Source organism: Nelumbo nucifera, chromosome 6, assembly GCF_055504915.1.
Source record: "Nelumbo nucifera cultivar China Antique chromosome 6, China Antique-T2T, whole genome shotgun sequence".
Lineage (NCBI taxonomy): Eukaryota > Viridiplantae > Streptophyta > Magnoliopsida > Proteales > Nelumbonaceae > Nelumbo > Nelumbo nucifera.
In genome coordinates this window covers 48,143,029-48,159,712 of record NC_142654.1, presented here as the reverse complement: position 1 = coordinate 48,159,712, position 16,684 = coordinate 48,143,029, and the positions used below count along the sequence as shown (strand labels likewise).

Here is a 16,684-nt window from a genome sequence, read left to right as displayed (position 1 = left end):
TGCATCCTCGTGGAACAATTTCAATCGATGTCCATTCACCTTGAAGATCTTACCTGTGTCGAGACTTTTGATCTCTACTGCATCATGGGAAATACAAGGACTATTTAATTGACAATCAGAATTAGTATGTCCTATTTGACCACATAAATCGCATGAGATGCTAGATGGTGTATTAATGGCGCAATATTAAAAGCATCAAACTTCTTATTCAGACTAGCAAGTTGTGCAGATATGGCTGCAAGGGAATCGATATGGTGTACTCCCCTCTGATTGGTTCGATCATTGCTCCACTGGTAGTTGTTTGACACCATCTCCTCTATTAGGTCATAAGCTTCTTCCGGTGTTTTCCTCATGATCGTACCACCTGCGGCTGCATCAATAATAGATCGATTAGAGGGGTTAATACCATTGTAAAATGTCTGAATCTGTCGCCAAGTTGGTATCCCATGGTGAGGACACTTCCTAAGCATTTCCTTGAATCGTTCCCATTCTTCATACAAGGACTCCCTCTCAAATTGGGCAAAAGTGGTAATATCATTAATTAATTTTGCTGTTTTGGAGGGTGGGAAATATTTAGCCAAAAGTGGTAATATCATTCCAAGTGGTGATGCTTCCTGCAGGGAGTGAGTTGAGCCAATCTTTAGCTCTATCACGCAATGAAAAAGGAAATAATCTTAACTTAATTGCATCATCACTAACTCCATTGTGTTTAAATGTATCACATATTTCAAGGAAGTTAACGATGTGTGCATTAGGGTCATCACTTGGTAACCCACTAAACTGAATACTAGTTTGGATCATTTGAATTATTGCAAGCTTTATTTCAAAATTATTGGCGTGGATGGTAGGCTTGCAAATGCTGGATGTCGCCCCATCAATGTTTGGACAAGCATAGTCCAAGAGGGTGCGATTTCCTTCTGCCATCTCTCCTTCTATCTCTATGGCTGGTTCACAAATAACAACCTCTTCTCTTGATTTTCCTTTGTTGGCCCTTTGCAACAACGAAGGGCCCTTTCAATTTCTGGATCGAATTCAGCTAACCCTTCCTATCTAGTGCGTGTCATGCACTAGTAAATCTGAACCAACAAAAAAAAATTCGAACAAACAAATAAAAATAAAAATAAAAATAATAACAGAAATAAAAGGTCCAGATTAATCAAGGTTAACAAATTCTAATATTATTTTAGGATTAAATCCCCGGCAACGGCGCCAAAAACTTGATAGCTATAAATATATAACCCTAGCAAGTGCACTAGTTATCAAGTAGTATAATAATATCGTTCCCACAGGGATTTAACAAAATAAGTATTAGAATCACAGTCTTCCCTAATTATTTGGACAGTCAAAATTTAGATTTAAGGAAACAAGAACTACTGAAAATAAAAACTGGAACAAAGAAAATAAAAACAAGGGTGATCACTAATCGAATACGCAAATGATGGAATCGCTAGGACTTTTGGTCCACCTAACCAATGCAATGAATATTGATGGGTCCAATTATCCAAGACTAATTGTTATTACCATAAGCTGAGATTTTCACAAATCTATTTAATATTCTCTCTCGAGATATACTAAACCTACGCCCATCAGGTAACCCTTCGATCTCTCGAGTAGAGCTCTCAAGATGGAAGTGCATCAAGTCCAAGAAAACCATTAAATTCAGATGAATCATGTATATATATCTCTATATACCATTCAATTCACACTATGAATTATTCTGTCAATTATGTGAATTCCTCTCTCAATTCATTCACATAACCCAAATCAATTAAAAGGTGGCCAAGCTCTTAATTACATTAAGCACAATAATTCATAGACTATATGGAAATCACAATCTTGGATAAATCAAGAAGATAAAAATATATTCATTAACATGGTTAGGCTTTCCACAGCCCTAGCAAGAAAACAAATCAGTTCATAATGGAAGAATTAAAACAAAGAAAGGGGAAGAAAGAATTCTTGAATTCGCCCATGGTGCTGAGATCTCCTCTTCTTGAAGTTTCTTGAATTCTTGAACCTTTCTTGAACCCTTCTTGACTGATTGCTCATTGCTCCTTGATTCAAATCAGAAGTTGAATGATTGAATGATTCAGTGATCAAGTGATGCCTAAAGCTGGTCCGCCCCCTCCTTTATATAGATTAAAGGGGAGGGGGTGGTCTCCTACTTTCTCTTGAAGTTGATCTTTACAAGAAATAGAAAGTCCTATCCTAATTCTAATCCTATATTTTTATCTCTTGAACTCAATCCCTTTTTCACTCTAAGATTACATCAAGAATTTAGATCTAGAAGGATTCTTCTTAGTTTCTTGTTCTTGGATTCGTAATAGACATCCGCTGCGAATTGGGCTTCAGCCAGGCTTTTCTGCGAGTTGGGCTTCAGCTGCGGATTGGGCCTTCCTACGAAATTTCCCTGACTTTGGGCCCGGAATTGACTTCGCTTCAGGCCGAATCTGCGAAAGCCCAAAACATGAAAGTTGTGGCTTTTTCTCTTATCTTTTCAGTGGATCTTGAATCAGCCCATTCGGAGTTCGGAGACGCGAGTTAGGCCCAAATCACTGAACGATGTTGAAACTGTGAAAAATCATTCGATTTGTCTTTCTTTGCTCTTGATGCCTTCTTTCATACCCTGGACCAAAATACAAGAGATATGAGTCAAATTAGATGCTAATTTAGTATAAAAGACAGAATAATTGGGGATAAAAATATGATAAATTCTACTCTCATCATCCGTCCCTGAGAAGGAGGGAAAACTCAGAGATGAACAAATGGGAATGGAACATAGATTAAAATTCATGTCTATGATTTGAACATGAATCAAGTAAGGTTGTGAACTGATATTTGTTGTTTTATCAGAAAATGGCAAACGGACAATTTGCAAAGTTTCTTGACGACAACAAGCTTAAGGGCCCAAACTATGCCGACTGGTACCGTAACCTAATGCTGGTTTTAACATCTGAAAAATTGGATAAGGTAATCAAGTCTCCTACCCCGGAACGTCCGGGTGATAGGGCTTCTGAAGCCCGTAGGAGAGAATTCCAAGATTGGGAGGATAAAAACTCCCTAGCCCGTTGCAATGTCGTTGCTTCTTTGGACAACTCAATACAAAGGTAGTTCGATCAGATCAAACTCTCTAAGGACAAATTGGACAGTTTGAAAACAATGTATGAAGAGCAGAACCGTTCTACTCGGCAGAAGGTCTTGAAAATGTTGATGACCGCTCAGATGTCCAAGGGGCAGAAAGTTCACGACCATTGTCTTCGGATGATGGGATACATTAACGAGCTGGAAGCCCTTGGATCCGGGCTAGATCTTGGCACTCAAGTAGATGCCATTCTGAACTCCTTGCCCTCTTCCTTCAATGGGTTCATATTAAACTACAATATGAACAAGCTGAATGTCAGCGTCCAAGAGATAAGCAATATGTTGCAAAGGGCCGAGGACTTACTTAAGAAGGATGAGCCTGTGGTGATGCTTGTTGAAGCTAACAAAACGGGCAAGAAAAAGAGAAAGGCAAAGAAGCCTCAAAAGAAGACTACCAAGCCCAAGAAGCAGAAGAAGGACAGGACAGCAGACGCATGTCACTTCTGCAAACAAACCGGCCACTGGAAGAGGAACTGTCCTCAGTACCTGGAATCCAAGAAAGGTAATTTCGAATCTTGTGTCATAGAAACTAATTTATGGGTGGCTTCTGTGTCCTAGTGTATTGACTCCGGGGCTTCAACTCATACGTGTAACTCACTGTAGGAGTTCAAGGTAAGCAGAAGGCTGAATGATGGAGAAGTGATGCTCTACTTGGGGACTTCTGCAAGCGTTGCAGCTACGGCAATAGGCACGGTAGAATTAAAATTTAGAGAAGGAAATATTGTACTTAAAGATTGTCTTTTTCTGCAAAATCTAAGAAGAAATTTGATTTCTGTCTCAAAACTGTGTGCGGATGGATATTCTGTCTTTTTCAGTAATACGATTACTATTAAAAGAAACAATAAATTCATCGCATATGGGGAACTGGAGAACGGTCTCTATGTTCTACATCCTTCTCTAGAAAATAACATAGCCGAAACTACGTCGGCCAAAATCCCCAAGAAAAGAGCACGTGATACAGTTAATCCCACGTGCTTGTGGCATTACTGACTTGGCCATATCGGTATTGACCGAATCACCAGACTAGTAAAGGATGGTCCTTTGGATTTTCTAACTGTAGAAGATCTTCCCACTTGTGAGCCTTGCCTTCAGGGTAAGATGACAAAGAGGCCATTTAACGGTAAGCTGGAAAGATGTACAGGCACGCTTGACCTTATACATACTGATGTATGTGGTCCCCTGAGTGTTAGGACCCGTAACCAACACGTGTATTTCATTACATTCACCGATGACTATTCTCGTTATGGTTATGTGTACCTAATGAGACATAAGTCTGAATCCTTTGAAAAGTTCAAAGAGTTCATACAAGAGGTCGAGAAACAGTTAGGGAGAGAAATTAAGTCCCTTCGATCAGATCGAGGCGGCAAATATCTCTCTGACGAATTCAGGGACTACTTAAAGGTAAATGGGATAGTATCACAGTTAGCTCCTCCTGCTACTCCACAACTTAATGGTGTTTCAAAGAGGAGGAATAGGACCTTATTAGATATGGTCCGGTCACTTCTCACCCATTCAGAGTTACCCACATCCTTTTGGGGATACGCATTAGAGACTGCGATATACGTGCTGATCCAAGTGAGCAAAAACCAAGTTTACGACACTTAAAGATTTGGGGTTGTTCGGCTCACATTAAAAGAACGAATCCGAACAAATTGGAATCCAAGACCAGTCGTTGCCTATTCGTAGGCTACCCAAAGGGCTCAGTGGGCTACCTATTCTATGATCCAAGTGAGCAGAAGGTGTTCTGTAGTTGGAATGCATAATTCTTGAAAAATGAGTACTTCCTGGACAATCTTCGCTAGGAAATTGTTCTTGATGAGGAGAGCTCAGATGCAGTGGGAGGTGTCCCACAAGTTCCAGGTAGTGACCAACCTAGAAGATCTACCCGGGTGTCCAGGCCACTGGTCCGTTTTGGTTACGATCAGGATAGTTACCTGGTCGAAACCTTGACTAGTGAAGAGGATCCCGTAACATATACAGAAGCTATGTTGGACATAGACTCCCTTAAATGGGTAGATGCCATGAGAGCTGAGATGGACTCAATGGAAACCAATGGAGTCTGGACTCTAGTGGATCCGCCCTCTGGGGTAAAAGCAATTGGTTGCAAATGGATCTACAAGAGGAAGAAGGGCCCAGATGGCAGGGTTGAGACCTACAAAGCTCGTCTGGTGGCAAAAGGATACACTCAGAAAGAAGGCATCGATTATGAGGAAACCTTTTCGCCCGTGGCCATGCTTAAATCCATTAGGATCCTACTAGCTGTAGCAGCTTACTATGACTATGAGATTTGGTAGATGGATGTCAAAACTGCGTTCCTGAATGGAGATCTTACTGAACATATCTATATGCAGCAACCGCAAGGCTTTGTAGTTGCGGGTCAGGAACACATGGTTTGTAAGTTGAATAGATCCATATATGGACTCAAGCAAGCTTCTAGAAGTTGGAACATCCGATTTGACTCTACGGTCAAAAAGTTTGATTTTGAACAAAATCCGGATGAACCCTATGTTTATAGGAAGACCAGTGGTGACAAGATTACGTTTGTAGTTCTGTATGTAGATGACATTCTGCTCATTAGGAATGAAGTGGGAATGTTAACTACGATAAAAGTATGGCTATCACAGCAATTCTCCACGAAAGACCATGGAGAAGCCTCTTATATACTGGGTCTTCGACTCTATAGAGATAGATCGAAGCGGATAATAGGATTATCCCAATCTACTTATATTGACAAAATAGTCAAGAGATACAGCATGGAAAACTCCAAGAAAGGAAATGTTCCTTTCAGACATGGAGTCAATCTCTCCAAGAAGATGTCTCCAAAGACCTCTGAGGAGATCGAGAGCATGAAAGACGTTCCCTATGCCTCAGCCGTAGGGAGCATCATGTATGCCATGCTGTGCACTCGTCCTGACATCGCCCAGGCAGTGAGTGTAGTAAGCAGATTCCAGGCCAACCCAGGACAGGAGCATTGGACTGCTGTAAAATGCATACTTAAGTACCTTCGAAGAACAAAAGAGTTTTGTCTGGTATTTGATGGTAGTTCACTACAGATCCAAGGGTATATAGATGCGGATTTCCAGTCGGATCCGGATGATAGAAAGTCTACATCTGGATATGTTTTCACGATAGTATCGTGTGCTGTTTGCTGGAAAAGCAGCAAGCAGGGGTCCACAGCAGACTCCACAACCGAGGCCGAATACATTGCTGCAAGTGAAGCTGCCAAGGAAGCCGTGTGGATGAAGAAGTTCGTTCACGAATCGGGAGTAGTTCCGTCCAGCACATCACCCATCCCATTGTTGTGTGACAACAATGGAGCGATTGCTCAAGCTAAGGAGCCACGAGCCCACTCGAAGTCGAAGCACATCGAGAGGAAGTACCACGTACTTCGGGAGATTGTTGGTAAAGGGGATATCTTGATTCAGAAGGTAGCATCAGTGGAGAATATAGCAGACCCATTAACTAAGCCACTGACACAGAAAGTGTTCGAGAAACACGTGAAAAGTATGTGACTCCGGCTTATACCAGATTGGACCTAAGTGCAAGTGGGAGCTGTTAGACAGTTGTATGCCCTTAGATTCAATCAGAATTATGTACATTAGGAATTTATTGTAAATGAATAAAGTACACATTTGATTCATGTTCCTGTGGTGTGTTTCTATGTTATTCCCTTAAACTGGACACTCAATGAGACTTGTGTTAGTTTAGAATGTTCATAGCCATTGGGTAAGTCTGGGGAGATTTATCCTGCCAAGGCTGACACTGGTGTGCGGCCAACTGTTGGGGTGGCTTGTCTTAGCTACCAGGGTGAGACCCGAAGCACATGCAGTGTAGGATTAATAGAACCTTAGAACCGGACCAGATTTCCAATATTGCCCTGGACCTTGGAGATAGATGGGCAAAACTGGAAAGTTACACCTAACCCCTAGACTCGATTATGATACTACACTATATGTCGGATTGGGTTGTCTTTGATGTACCAATAGTGAGATCCTTAGTGGGGGTCAAAAACTGGATATGTTGAGACAGTCCGAGAATTAATCTGAGTGGGTGATCATAGTGACAGGATCAGCCCCTTTGTCGGACAAAGGTAATGATCGGGGATGCACTCTCTCTGATGGAAACACTGTTCCTTGCAGTCGAGGGAGAGGTCCTCCCTTGTCGGGCAGTGTTTGATCATTATGGGCTGAGAGGTTAAGTGTAAGACCATTGAGGATAATACCTGATGGGTTAATCTTGCATCTGCCCACAGTCCCTGGGTGTTACAAGGTGGCTTGGCCCAGGGACCACTTAGGGTAAGTGTTGGGCCCATAGAGCCCATAAGATGGGTTTCAGGGGGTGCACTGTCCATAACTGTGTATTCAGCTAGGCCTTGTAACAAAGGCTGGGCTGAACCCATGTGGCTGATGTGTAGATCAATGTTTGGGTCCCATGCCATACAAGGAAGCCCAACTGGGCAGCAGTTTGGAAGGCTAAGTGAGTACATAACCTTAAATGGGCCTTAAGCCATTTCGAACTGGGCTGATTTGATCAGTCAATTAAAAGGGGCGAATTCTGAGATGGATCAGCTGATAGGATTGGGCCTAGATAGCATGGGACTCCGGCTTATACCAGATTGGACCTAAGTGCAAGTGGGAGCTGTTAGACAGTTTTTTTATGCCCTTAGCTTCAACCAGAATGATGTACATTATGAGTTTATTGTAAATGAATAAAGTACATATTTGATTCATGTTCCTGTGCAATACCCTTAAACTGGACACTTAATGAGACTCGTGTTAGTTTAGAATGTTCACAGCCAGTGGGCCGGTCTAAGGAGACCTATCCTGATAAGGCTGACACTGATGTGCCACCAAGTCGGTTGGGGTGGCCTGTCTCAGCCACCAGGGTGAGACCCAAGGCACATACATTGTAGGATTAATTGAATCTTTGAACCAAACTAGATTTCCAGTATTGCCATGGACCTTGGAGATTAATGGGCAAAACTGGAAAGTTACACCCGACCCCTAGACTCGATTATGATACTGCACTAGGTGTCGGATTGGGCTGTCTTTGATGTACCAATCAGTGAGATCCTTAGTGGGGGTCGAAACCTGGGTATGTTGGGACAGTCTGAGAATTCATCTGAGTGGGTGATCATAGTGACAAGATCATCCCCTTTGTCAGACAAAGGTAATGATTGGGGATGCACTCTCTCTGATGGAAACCAAGACTGCCGGCAGCCGATTTCAATCGTTGAGATTTGTTTTGCAAAATATATTTTATATGAGATATAAAAGTATATATATTACGGTTTCTAAAATGTTTACAAAAGGTTTTAATTCCTGGGATCCATATAAGAAGAGAGTGCAACACTGTTCCTTGCAGCCAAGGGAGAGGTCCTCTCTTGTCGGGCAGTGTTTGATCATTATGGGCTGAGAGGTTAAGTGTAAGACCATTGAGGATGATACCTGATGGGCTAATCTTGCATCCGCCCATAGTGTCTTGGTGTTACAAGGTGGCTTGGCCCAGGGACCACTTAGGGTAAGTGTTGGGCCCATAGAGCCCATGCGATGGATTTCAGGGGGTGCATTGTCCATAACAGTGTATTCGGCTAGGCCTTGTTACATAGGTTGGGCTGAACCCATGTGGTTGATGTGTAGATTAATGTTTGGGTCCCACGCCATACAAGGAAGCCCAACTGGGCAGCAGTTAGGAAGGCTAAGTGAGCACATAACATTAATGGGCCTAAAGCCCATTTCAAACTGGGCTAATTTAATCAGTTAAATAAGGGGCGAATTCTTGGATTGGATTAGCAGATAGGACAAGGTCTTAACCCTATCCACTCAAAGAGTCCAAATCTGAATGTGATTCAGATCTGGAAACCTCCTAATGAGATTAGGAGAAGGCTGATCCAATCTACAGATAAGATAAGGATTTACCCGTATCACTTAAAGGGATGTCTGATCGAAATATGATTGGGATCAGCAACTCCTAATGGGATTAGGAGCTGATCCCTTTAAGGTTACAAAAGAAGGAGGGGGCGGCAGCCTTTAGAAGACACATATTCATATCCTCTTCAGAGCTGAAAATCATAGAAGGAAGAATTAAGCAACCCTGCCAAATTCTTTCTTGCCGCCTCCTTCCTATTGCTGCCTCACCTACCAGTTCGATCTCTAGTTCAGTGGGAGAAATCAAGATTCGATCTTGACATCAGTTCCTTGTGAGGGGATTGGTGGAAAGCTGTGCTCACGTGCCATCCTGCTACTTCTTGCGAATGATTAGGTTCTTGGAGAGAACACTGCTGATTATGCTCCATCCTACACTGCGCCATCTTCTGTGGGAGCAGTCTTTGGATCTTTCCTTGGGTGTGAACACCTTCGTTGGGAGATATTATTTCTCCGTATTAGGTATAATCCTCTCCTACTGCTTTTGTTCAGATCTGGTCCGATTTATGGTTCAAGATTAATCCTTGAAAAATATGATTTTTCTAAAATAGGGAATGCAATTCCCAGTTGAAGGGAGAGAATATTTTTTTGAAATTCGCCACCTTATTCCGCAAGATTTGGGTGTCCATACAATGGATCTCTCATCCCTTCATTGGACTCAACCGGCCTGGGAGCAACGAGCTCACCCGAACTGGGGGCTTCGTGCTCAACTAGGCTAGGGACTTTGGAGCTAAACGTGCATTCTGCAACAAAATCCGCCAAGGCTTGGGCCTTGATAGCAGTTCGCGGCTTGAACTGGAGGTCGTACTCACTGAGCTCGATGGCCCACTTCGTCAATCGACCAGAGACCTCGGGTCTGAGTATCACTTGCCTCAGGGGTTTGTCGGTGAGGACGATAATGGTATGGGCTTGGAAGTATGGGCGGAGCTTACGGGCTGCAATGACCAATGCGTAGGATAGTTTTTCTATCTCCGGGTATCTCGTCTCTACTCCCTGTAATACTTTACTAACATAGTAGATGGGTCGTTGGACCCGATTTACTACCATTATTAGTACCAAGCTAACCACTTCGTCACTTGCTGAGAGATACAGCTCTAGGACATCGCCCTCTTTGGGCTGGGTCAAAACTGGGATACCGGCGAGGTACCTTTTTAGCTCGTCAAACGTGAGCTGGCAACCTGGGTTCCATTCGAACCCTTTGCTTTTCATTGCCTTAAAGAAAGGCAGGCAGCGGTCTGCCGATTTGGACATAAAATGACTCAGAGTGGCTATCCTACCGTTCAACCTCTGAATCTCTTTTACTTTTCGGGGTGATCTCATATCTAAGATGGCCTTTATTTTGTCCGAGTTGGCCTCAATACCGCGCTGGTTGACAATGTATCCTAGGAATTTACCCAAGGTGACACCGAAGACACACTTGTTTGGGTTTAGCTTCATGCTAAATTGGCGTAGAATTTGAAAGACAGAATGCAAATCTTGTATTAACTTATGTGAAAATTGGGTTTTGACGAGCATGTCATCTACATAACATTCTATTTTACTGCCAGTTAAGGGTTGAAACAGCTTATTCACAAGCCTTTGAAAGGTTGCCCCAGCGTTTTTCAGTCCGAAGGGCATAACCTTGTAGCAGTACAGGCCGAACTCGGTTATGAAAGCGGTCTTTTCCTCGTCGGCCGGGTCCATCCTGATTCGGTTGTAGCCCGAGTAGGCATCCAGGAAGCTTAGCAACTCGTGCCCTGAGGTCGCGTCCACTAGGCGATCGATCCTGGGGAGGGGGAAGCAATCTTTCGGGCAAGCTCGGTTTAGGTCGGTGTAGTCGACGCACATGCGCCACTTTCCGTTGGCCTTTTTCACCAGAACGGGGTTGGCTACCCAGCTCGGGTAATGAACTTCCCTTATGAAGTCTGCTGCGAGGAGCTTCCCAACCTCCTCGTCGACCGCCCTCCATCGTTCTGGGGCTAGGTTGCGTTTCTTCTGTTTAATAGGCCTAACTACAGGGTCAGTATTAAGTTTGTGAGTTATGAGGTTAGGGTCTATGCTGGGCATTTCTGCTGCGGACTAAGCGAAAACATCTAAGTTACTGAGTAAGAAGCGTACCAGATCGGATCGCAAGGGCTCCTCCAAGGAAACACCGACCTGAAGTGTCCAGGTCGGGTCCTCTGCCGAGACAGGGATGGGAACGGTCTCCTCCGTGGGCGCAGCTCGCTCCTCGTTCTATTCCATGGGCCTCTCCAGCTCGAGGTTGTTGGCCACCTTAGCCTTTCCTTTGAGGGCGGCGATGTAGCACTTGCGGGACTCAAGCTGGTCGCCCCGCACTACCCCAATGCCGAAGTCCGTGGGGAACTTCATGGCTAAATAGTAAGTGGACACCACAGCTCTTAAAGCGTGGGTGATTGGTCGACCTACTATGGCATTGTATGGGGCGGGGGTCGCAACCACCAAGAAGTCGTGCTTGAGTCTTACCGTGTTAAGCCACATGCCGACTTCCACAGGAACTGTAACCTTTCCTAGGGGCCTCACTTCTTCTCCGCTGAAGCCGACCAGTGGGGTGTTCGCGGGCTTTAAGTGACTTTCTTGGAACTCGAGTTTGTCGAAAGCCGCTTTGAAAAGGATGTCTGTTGGATTGTCGGAGTCGACAAGTATGTGCCGAACTTCAAAATCATTGATTTTTACCTTTATGTCGAGTGCGTCGTCGTGGGGGTAGTGAACCCCGTGCGCGTCGTCTTTGGTGAAGAATTTGGGATCTTCTGTCCTCGGCCGCTTTGGGGGATTTTGTTCTTCTCTGGTGGCCTCACGGGTTGATGCCCGAGCTACTGCCGAGGTGCAATCCGCTACAATCGATCCTCCAACAATCACATGGATCGTTCCCCAAACTAGCCTTTCCTCCGGGGGCTGCTTCTGTGACTGCTCTGCTGGCCGGTTGTTGGACTCGGGTATATCCCTACTGCGCTCCCCCTGCTGACCTGCCTTATTATTATTATTATTACCATTATTCTGTACAAAGTTTCTTAGGTATCCGCAACGAATGAGTTCCTTTTTTTTGTCGCAGAGATTCTTACAGTGTTCGGTACTATGACCGTGGTTTCTATGAAAGCTGCAATACAAGTTTCTATTCCTCTCATTCGGGTTTCCTTTCAGACGGGGTGGCCACTTTACGTACGGGGCGTCCTTGATCATCATCAGGATCTCAGCCCGCTTCGCGTTCAAGGGTGTGCAATCTGCCCGATCTGCCACAGGAGCTCGGAATGGCTGACTTGGCTTCGCCCCTCGAGCTGGGTCTTTCTTCCTCCTGCCATCTTGGTGGGGAGGCTCGCTTTCCCTCTTCCTTTTTTCAATCCCGTCCTCAGCTCTTTGATTGATCTCTTCCTCCGTTCTTATGAACTTGTCCGTGAGCTTGAGGAATTCAGCTATGGTCGCGGGCTGGTTGACTACCATGTGCCATTTGAATTCCTTGTACGTCACTCCCCTCTCGGCCGCTATGAGCTGTATTGCGGGGTCTAGGTGTGGTATCTGTAAGCACGCGTCGTTGAATCGCTTGATATAGCCCCGGATGGACTCCCCTTCCTTCTGGACTATACCGAGGAGGCTCTCCTCAGTTCGGGGGCACCGCTTGCTGGTGACAAAGTGCGCGGTGAAGACTTGTACGAACTGGGTCCAGCTCCTTATCGACCTGGGGGCCAGGTTCCTATACCAGAGACTAATAAGTGCGCGGTGAAGACTTGTACCAACGGATATATTTATATCCATATATAAAATATATTTTGCAAAAACAAATCTCAACGATTGAAATCGGCTACTGACAGTCTTGGTTTCCATCAAAGAGAGTGCTTCCTCGATCATTACCTTTGTCCGACAAAGGGGCTGATCCTATCACTATGACCACCCACTCAGATGAGATCTCGGATTGTCCTAACATACCCAGGTTTTGACCCCCTCTAAGGATCTCACTGATTGGCACATCAAAGATAGCCCAATCTGACACCTAGTGCAGTATCATAGTCGAGTCTAAGGTCAGGTGTAACTTTCCAGTTTTTCTCATCAATCTCCAAGGTCCAGGGCAATACTGGAAATCTGGTCCGGTTCAGGGTTTCAAATAAACCTACACTGCATGTGCCTTGGGTCTCACCCTGGCAGCTGAGACAGGCCACCCCAACATTTGGTAGCACACTAGTGTCAGCTTTGGCAGGATAAATCTACCCAGACTTATCCAACGGCTGTAAACATTCTAAACTAACACGAGTCTCATAAGTGTCCAGTTTAAGGGTATTACACAGAAACATACCACAAGAACATGAATCGAATATGTACTTTATTCATTTACAATAGATGCCATAATGTACATCAATCTGATTGGAGCTAAGGGCATACAACTGTCTAACACGGTTGTCAGGCAGAAAATCTTCCATGATACGCCGAACTGCCCCGCAGCGAGCTACCTTACGCCGAAATGCTCTACAGCGAGCTACCTTACACCGAGCTGCTGGTGATGCGCCGAAGTGCTTCTCCGAGGCGGGTCCCTGAGGCAGCCTTAGGCAGGAGCGAGCTTATGTTAGGGAGCTGACGGGCTTAACCCGAAGTGTCTTCAGTTCGGGATTCTCCCTACTTGTGGGAATCTTAGCTCGGGGTGTTTCCTACTTGGGAGGGTCTTAGCTCGGGGCAACGGAGTATCATCTTGTAGCGAGCTGCCACTTTCGGCGGGCTAGGTCAACGAGCTTTATTGCGCTGAGTTGTCCCAAACTGATTAGCTGAGTTGTCACTTATGTCGAGTCACGTCCACGTGTCCCCTTATTATTAGGTCGGGCCAAATCACCCTCCATCACTTATGAAATTAGTAATAACTTATTTTCTAGTTTAAGTATTACTAGATACCAATCGTTAATTTATTATTATTATTCATCATTAATAAAGAACTAATAATTTGTTAATTGTTAATTATTAATTATTAATCATATTTATTTATTTTAATAATTTCTTAGTGATTAATTTACTCTCAGTGGTAATTAATAAATAATAAATATTTTTAATTAATATTATATTAATATTATTTATTAAATTTCCATACATTATATTAAATTTTAATCATTTTAGTAAATATTTACTAGTTTATTATTTTATGTTAAATTTTTTTAAATTAATTAATTTTATAATATTTTTAAATAAATTTACCTCTACAAATAACTAAAATTCGTGGCTATAGCCATATATAACTTTTAGCTACAGATAAAGTGTTACTTAGCCACGGATAAAAGGACTGTAGCTAAAGATAAATTTCACAGTTACAGATAACTAAAAACCGTGGTTATAATTGTAAATAGCTTTTACCCACGGAGAAAATGCTCTTTAGCTACAAACTAAATGACCATAGCTATTAATTAATTTCTACTATTGTGACTTATAGGTATGAATACCTTAAAACCGTGGCTATACGTTTCTTTTAGCCAAGCTGTCCGTGGCTATATCCTATGTTTTAGCTACGGTTTTTATGACCGTAGCTAAAATACAGTAACTATAGCCCCATTTTCTTATATTGCCTAGACTCAAACAAAAGAAATTTCTTACCTCTTCTTGTAGTATTGTGCAATAGGTTACCTTTTTCTCCGGTTGTAGCGAAAAATAATCTCTTCTTCCCCAGCGAAGGCAAAAAATAAGTCTTCTTAGACAACAGCAAGCAATGGTGACACAGACCTTCTCTGGTGCCAGAGTTTATATGCGGCCGATATTACAATTCCTTCTATATCCAACAATTTTCCAATGTGATATTGGCAAGAAGTCTAACGGAGATCTGTTCTCGGACGGAGTTGGGCTGAGGTTCAGGAGGATTTAGGCTAAAATCTCAAAGTATTTGGGTAATAGTGAATAGGGGGTGTGATGCCCATTTTGGTCATTTAAGAAAAAAAAAAAAAAAGCATTTCACGCCCCTAACTTATGTACGGGGTATTTTGGTAAAAACGACATATTTCGTCAGCCGAGTTAACAGTTAGGGAGTTCTTTTTGGAGTGGTGTTCCTTCCTCATCTAAGGGGTACATAGCGGGAGGAAAAGAGAATCCTACTCTTGGTAGGTAACCAACATATCCCGAGTGAGTCGGACTAATTTCTACACTGTTTCAGACTTTGTGTCCAAGTAGAAAATCTATTACTTTCCAAAGACCATAATCTTCACCAAAGTTTTTATTTACAGTTTCTACTGTAATCTTCACCAAAATTAGAAAGTCTGTTTCTTTAAAAGCATATAGCTCGATCGATAGAAGTCTTAATTCTATTGAGTTTTAGAGTTCAGCGTGAGAGAGTTGCTATGTCAGAAATAACGATTCCTCTGCTTCAGCACGTTCGTTTTCTAGAATTAAGTGCCATGAAATCTGCAGAAATCTTGAAACCACCATTAGAATGCAATGATATCAGAGTGTTAATCAAACTGAGCGTCGATGAGAAGCGTCAATGGATTGGAAGATCTAGTGAAGAAGATGAATCAGTCATTGTAGAAGTAGAAGAAGAGAATCGTACAGTATCGATCCCGTTCTGGTTGTCACTCTTGTTTCTCCCGTGGGCGACCGAACATGTTATCGGGCAAAGCCTCTCTTTCATGAACTACTCCTTCCCAGAGACTAACAAGTTTATAAAACAAGTGTTGTCCGATTACGCTCGCGAGGTAGCCGAGGATTCATTTTCGTTGGTCACGAAGCCCAAGACCACTGTAATCGTTGCAAGGGTTGAGGTTCAGACGACGCATCATGGATACGATGAAGACGAGCAGATTGCTGAGGCAGTGAGGGAGAGCACAGAAGTCAGCAGTGAGCATATCAGCGTCGTTCCTGCATCTTTGGCTTCGATAGACGCCCTGCCAACACACAGATTCGGGAATGGAGAATCTAATATTTGTTGTGGGGTTTGCCTGGAGGTGTTTTCGTTGAATGAACAAGTTAAAGAGATGCCCTGCTCACATGTTTTCCACGGAGAATGCATAGTTCGGTGGTTGGAACAGAGGAATGTATGCCCTTTGTGTCGCCATGAGATGCCAACTGATTAAGATACTTACGTTAGAGAGAAGAGAATGCATGGTTCAATTGTTGCAGGGTTTCTTCTTTTCTTCTTTCTTTCTTTAACAAGTTCATTGTATTTAACAAGAACCTTACCTTCCATTCCGGCGTGAATACAATGTGAATGGGTGTAAAAACCGGTGACGTTGTCGAGCGACCACTGTAGCTGTATGCGGGCGAAGAAGATAAAATATCGGGTCAGGTCGGGTCATGCATATGCTCCGACCCAGACCCAATGGTTTGTATGTAATCCGAATGAGACCCAGACCCGTTCTGACCAATCCGACCCAGACCCTTTCCCTCCCAAAGTCAGTGGTTTTGCATGTACTCGTTATTGTTTTCGCATATAATCCGACCCAAATCCATACCCGTTTTCCATATATAGAATAGATTATTCATATCTGATGAGGGCAGATTTGGCCTTTATTGACATCATGCCACATGGCATCTTGGAGCAGCTGGATGATACATAGACACCACCTAAGCAATGATTTGGAGTCCCAGATTGTGGTTCGTCTTCGCCCCGACCTGGTGACCTCGACCACAACTTAGGTCGGCTAGAAGCACCTCGTCTAGGGCTGACC

The 16,684-nt window shown here is 43.5% G+C and overlaps 1 protein-coding gene and 1 non-coding gene across 2 annotated transcripts; both read left to right on the top strand.

The window, feature by feature from the left end:
• The first annotated feature begins 441 nt into the window (after positions 1-441).
• LOC148791018 (small nucleolar RNA R71) lies at positions 442-548 on the top strand. The gene has a single exon (XR_016078058.1). It is a non-coding gene; the product is annotated as a small nucleolar RNA R71 (small nucleolar RNA).
• Positions 549-15,358: 14,810 nt separating this feature from the next.
• On the top strand, positions 15,359-16,090 carry LOC104590360 (uncharacterized). Its single transcript, XM_010248993.1, has one exon. The coding sequence runs from the start codon at positions 15,359-15,361 to the stop codon at positions 16,088-16,090; it is 732 nt and encodes a 243-aa protein (XP_010247295.1).
• Positions 16,091-16,684: the final 594 nt, after the last annotated feature.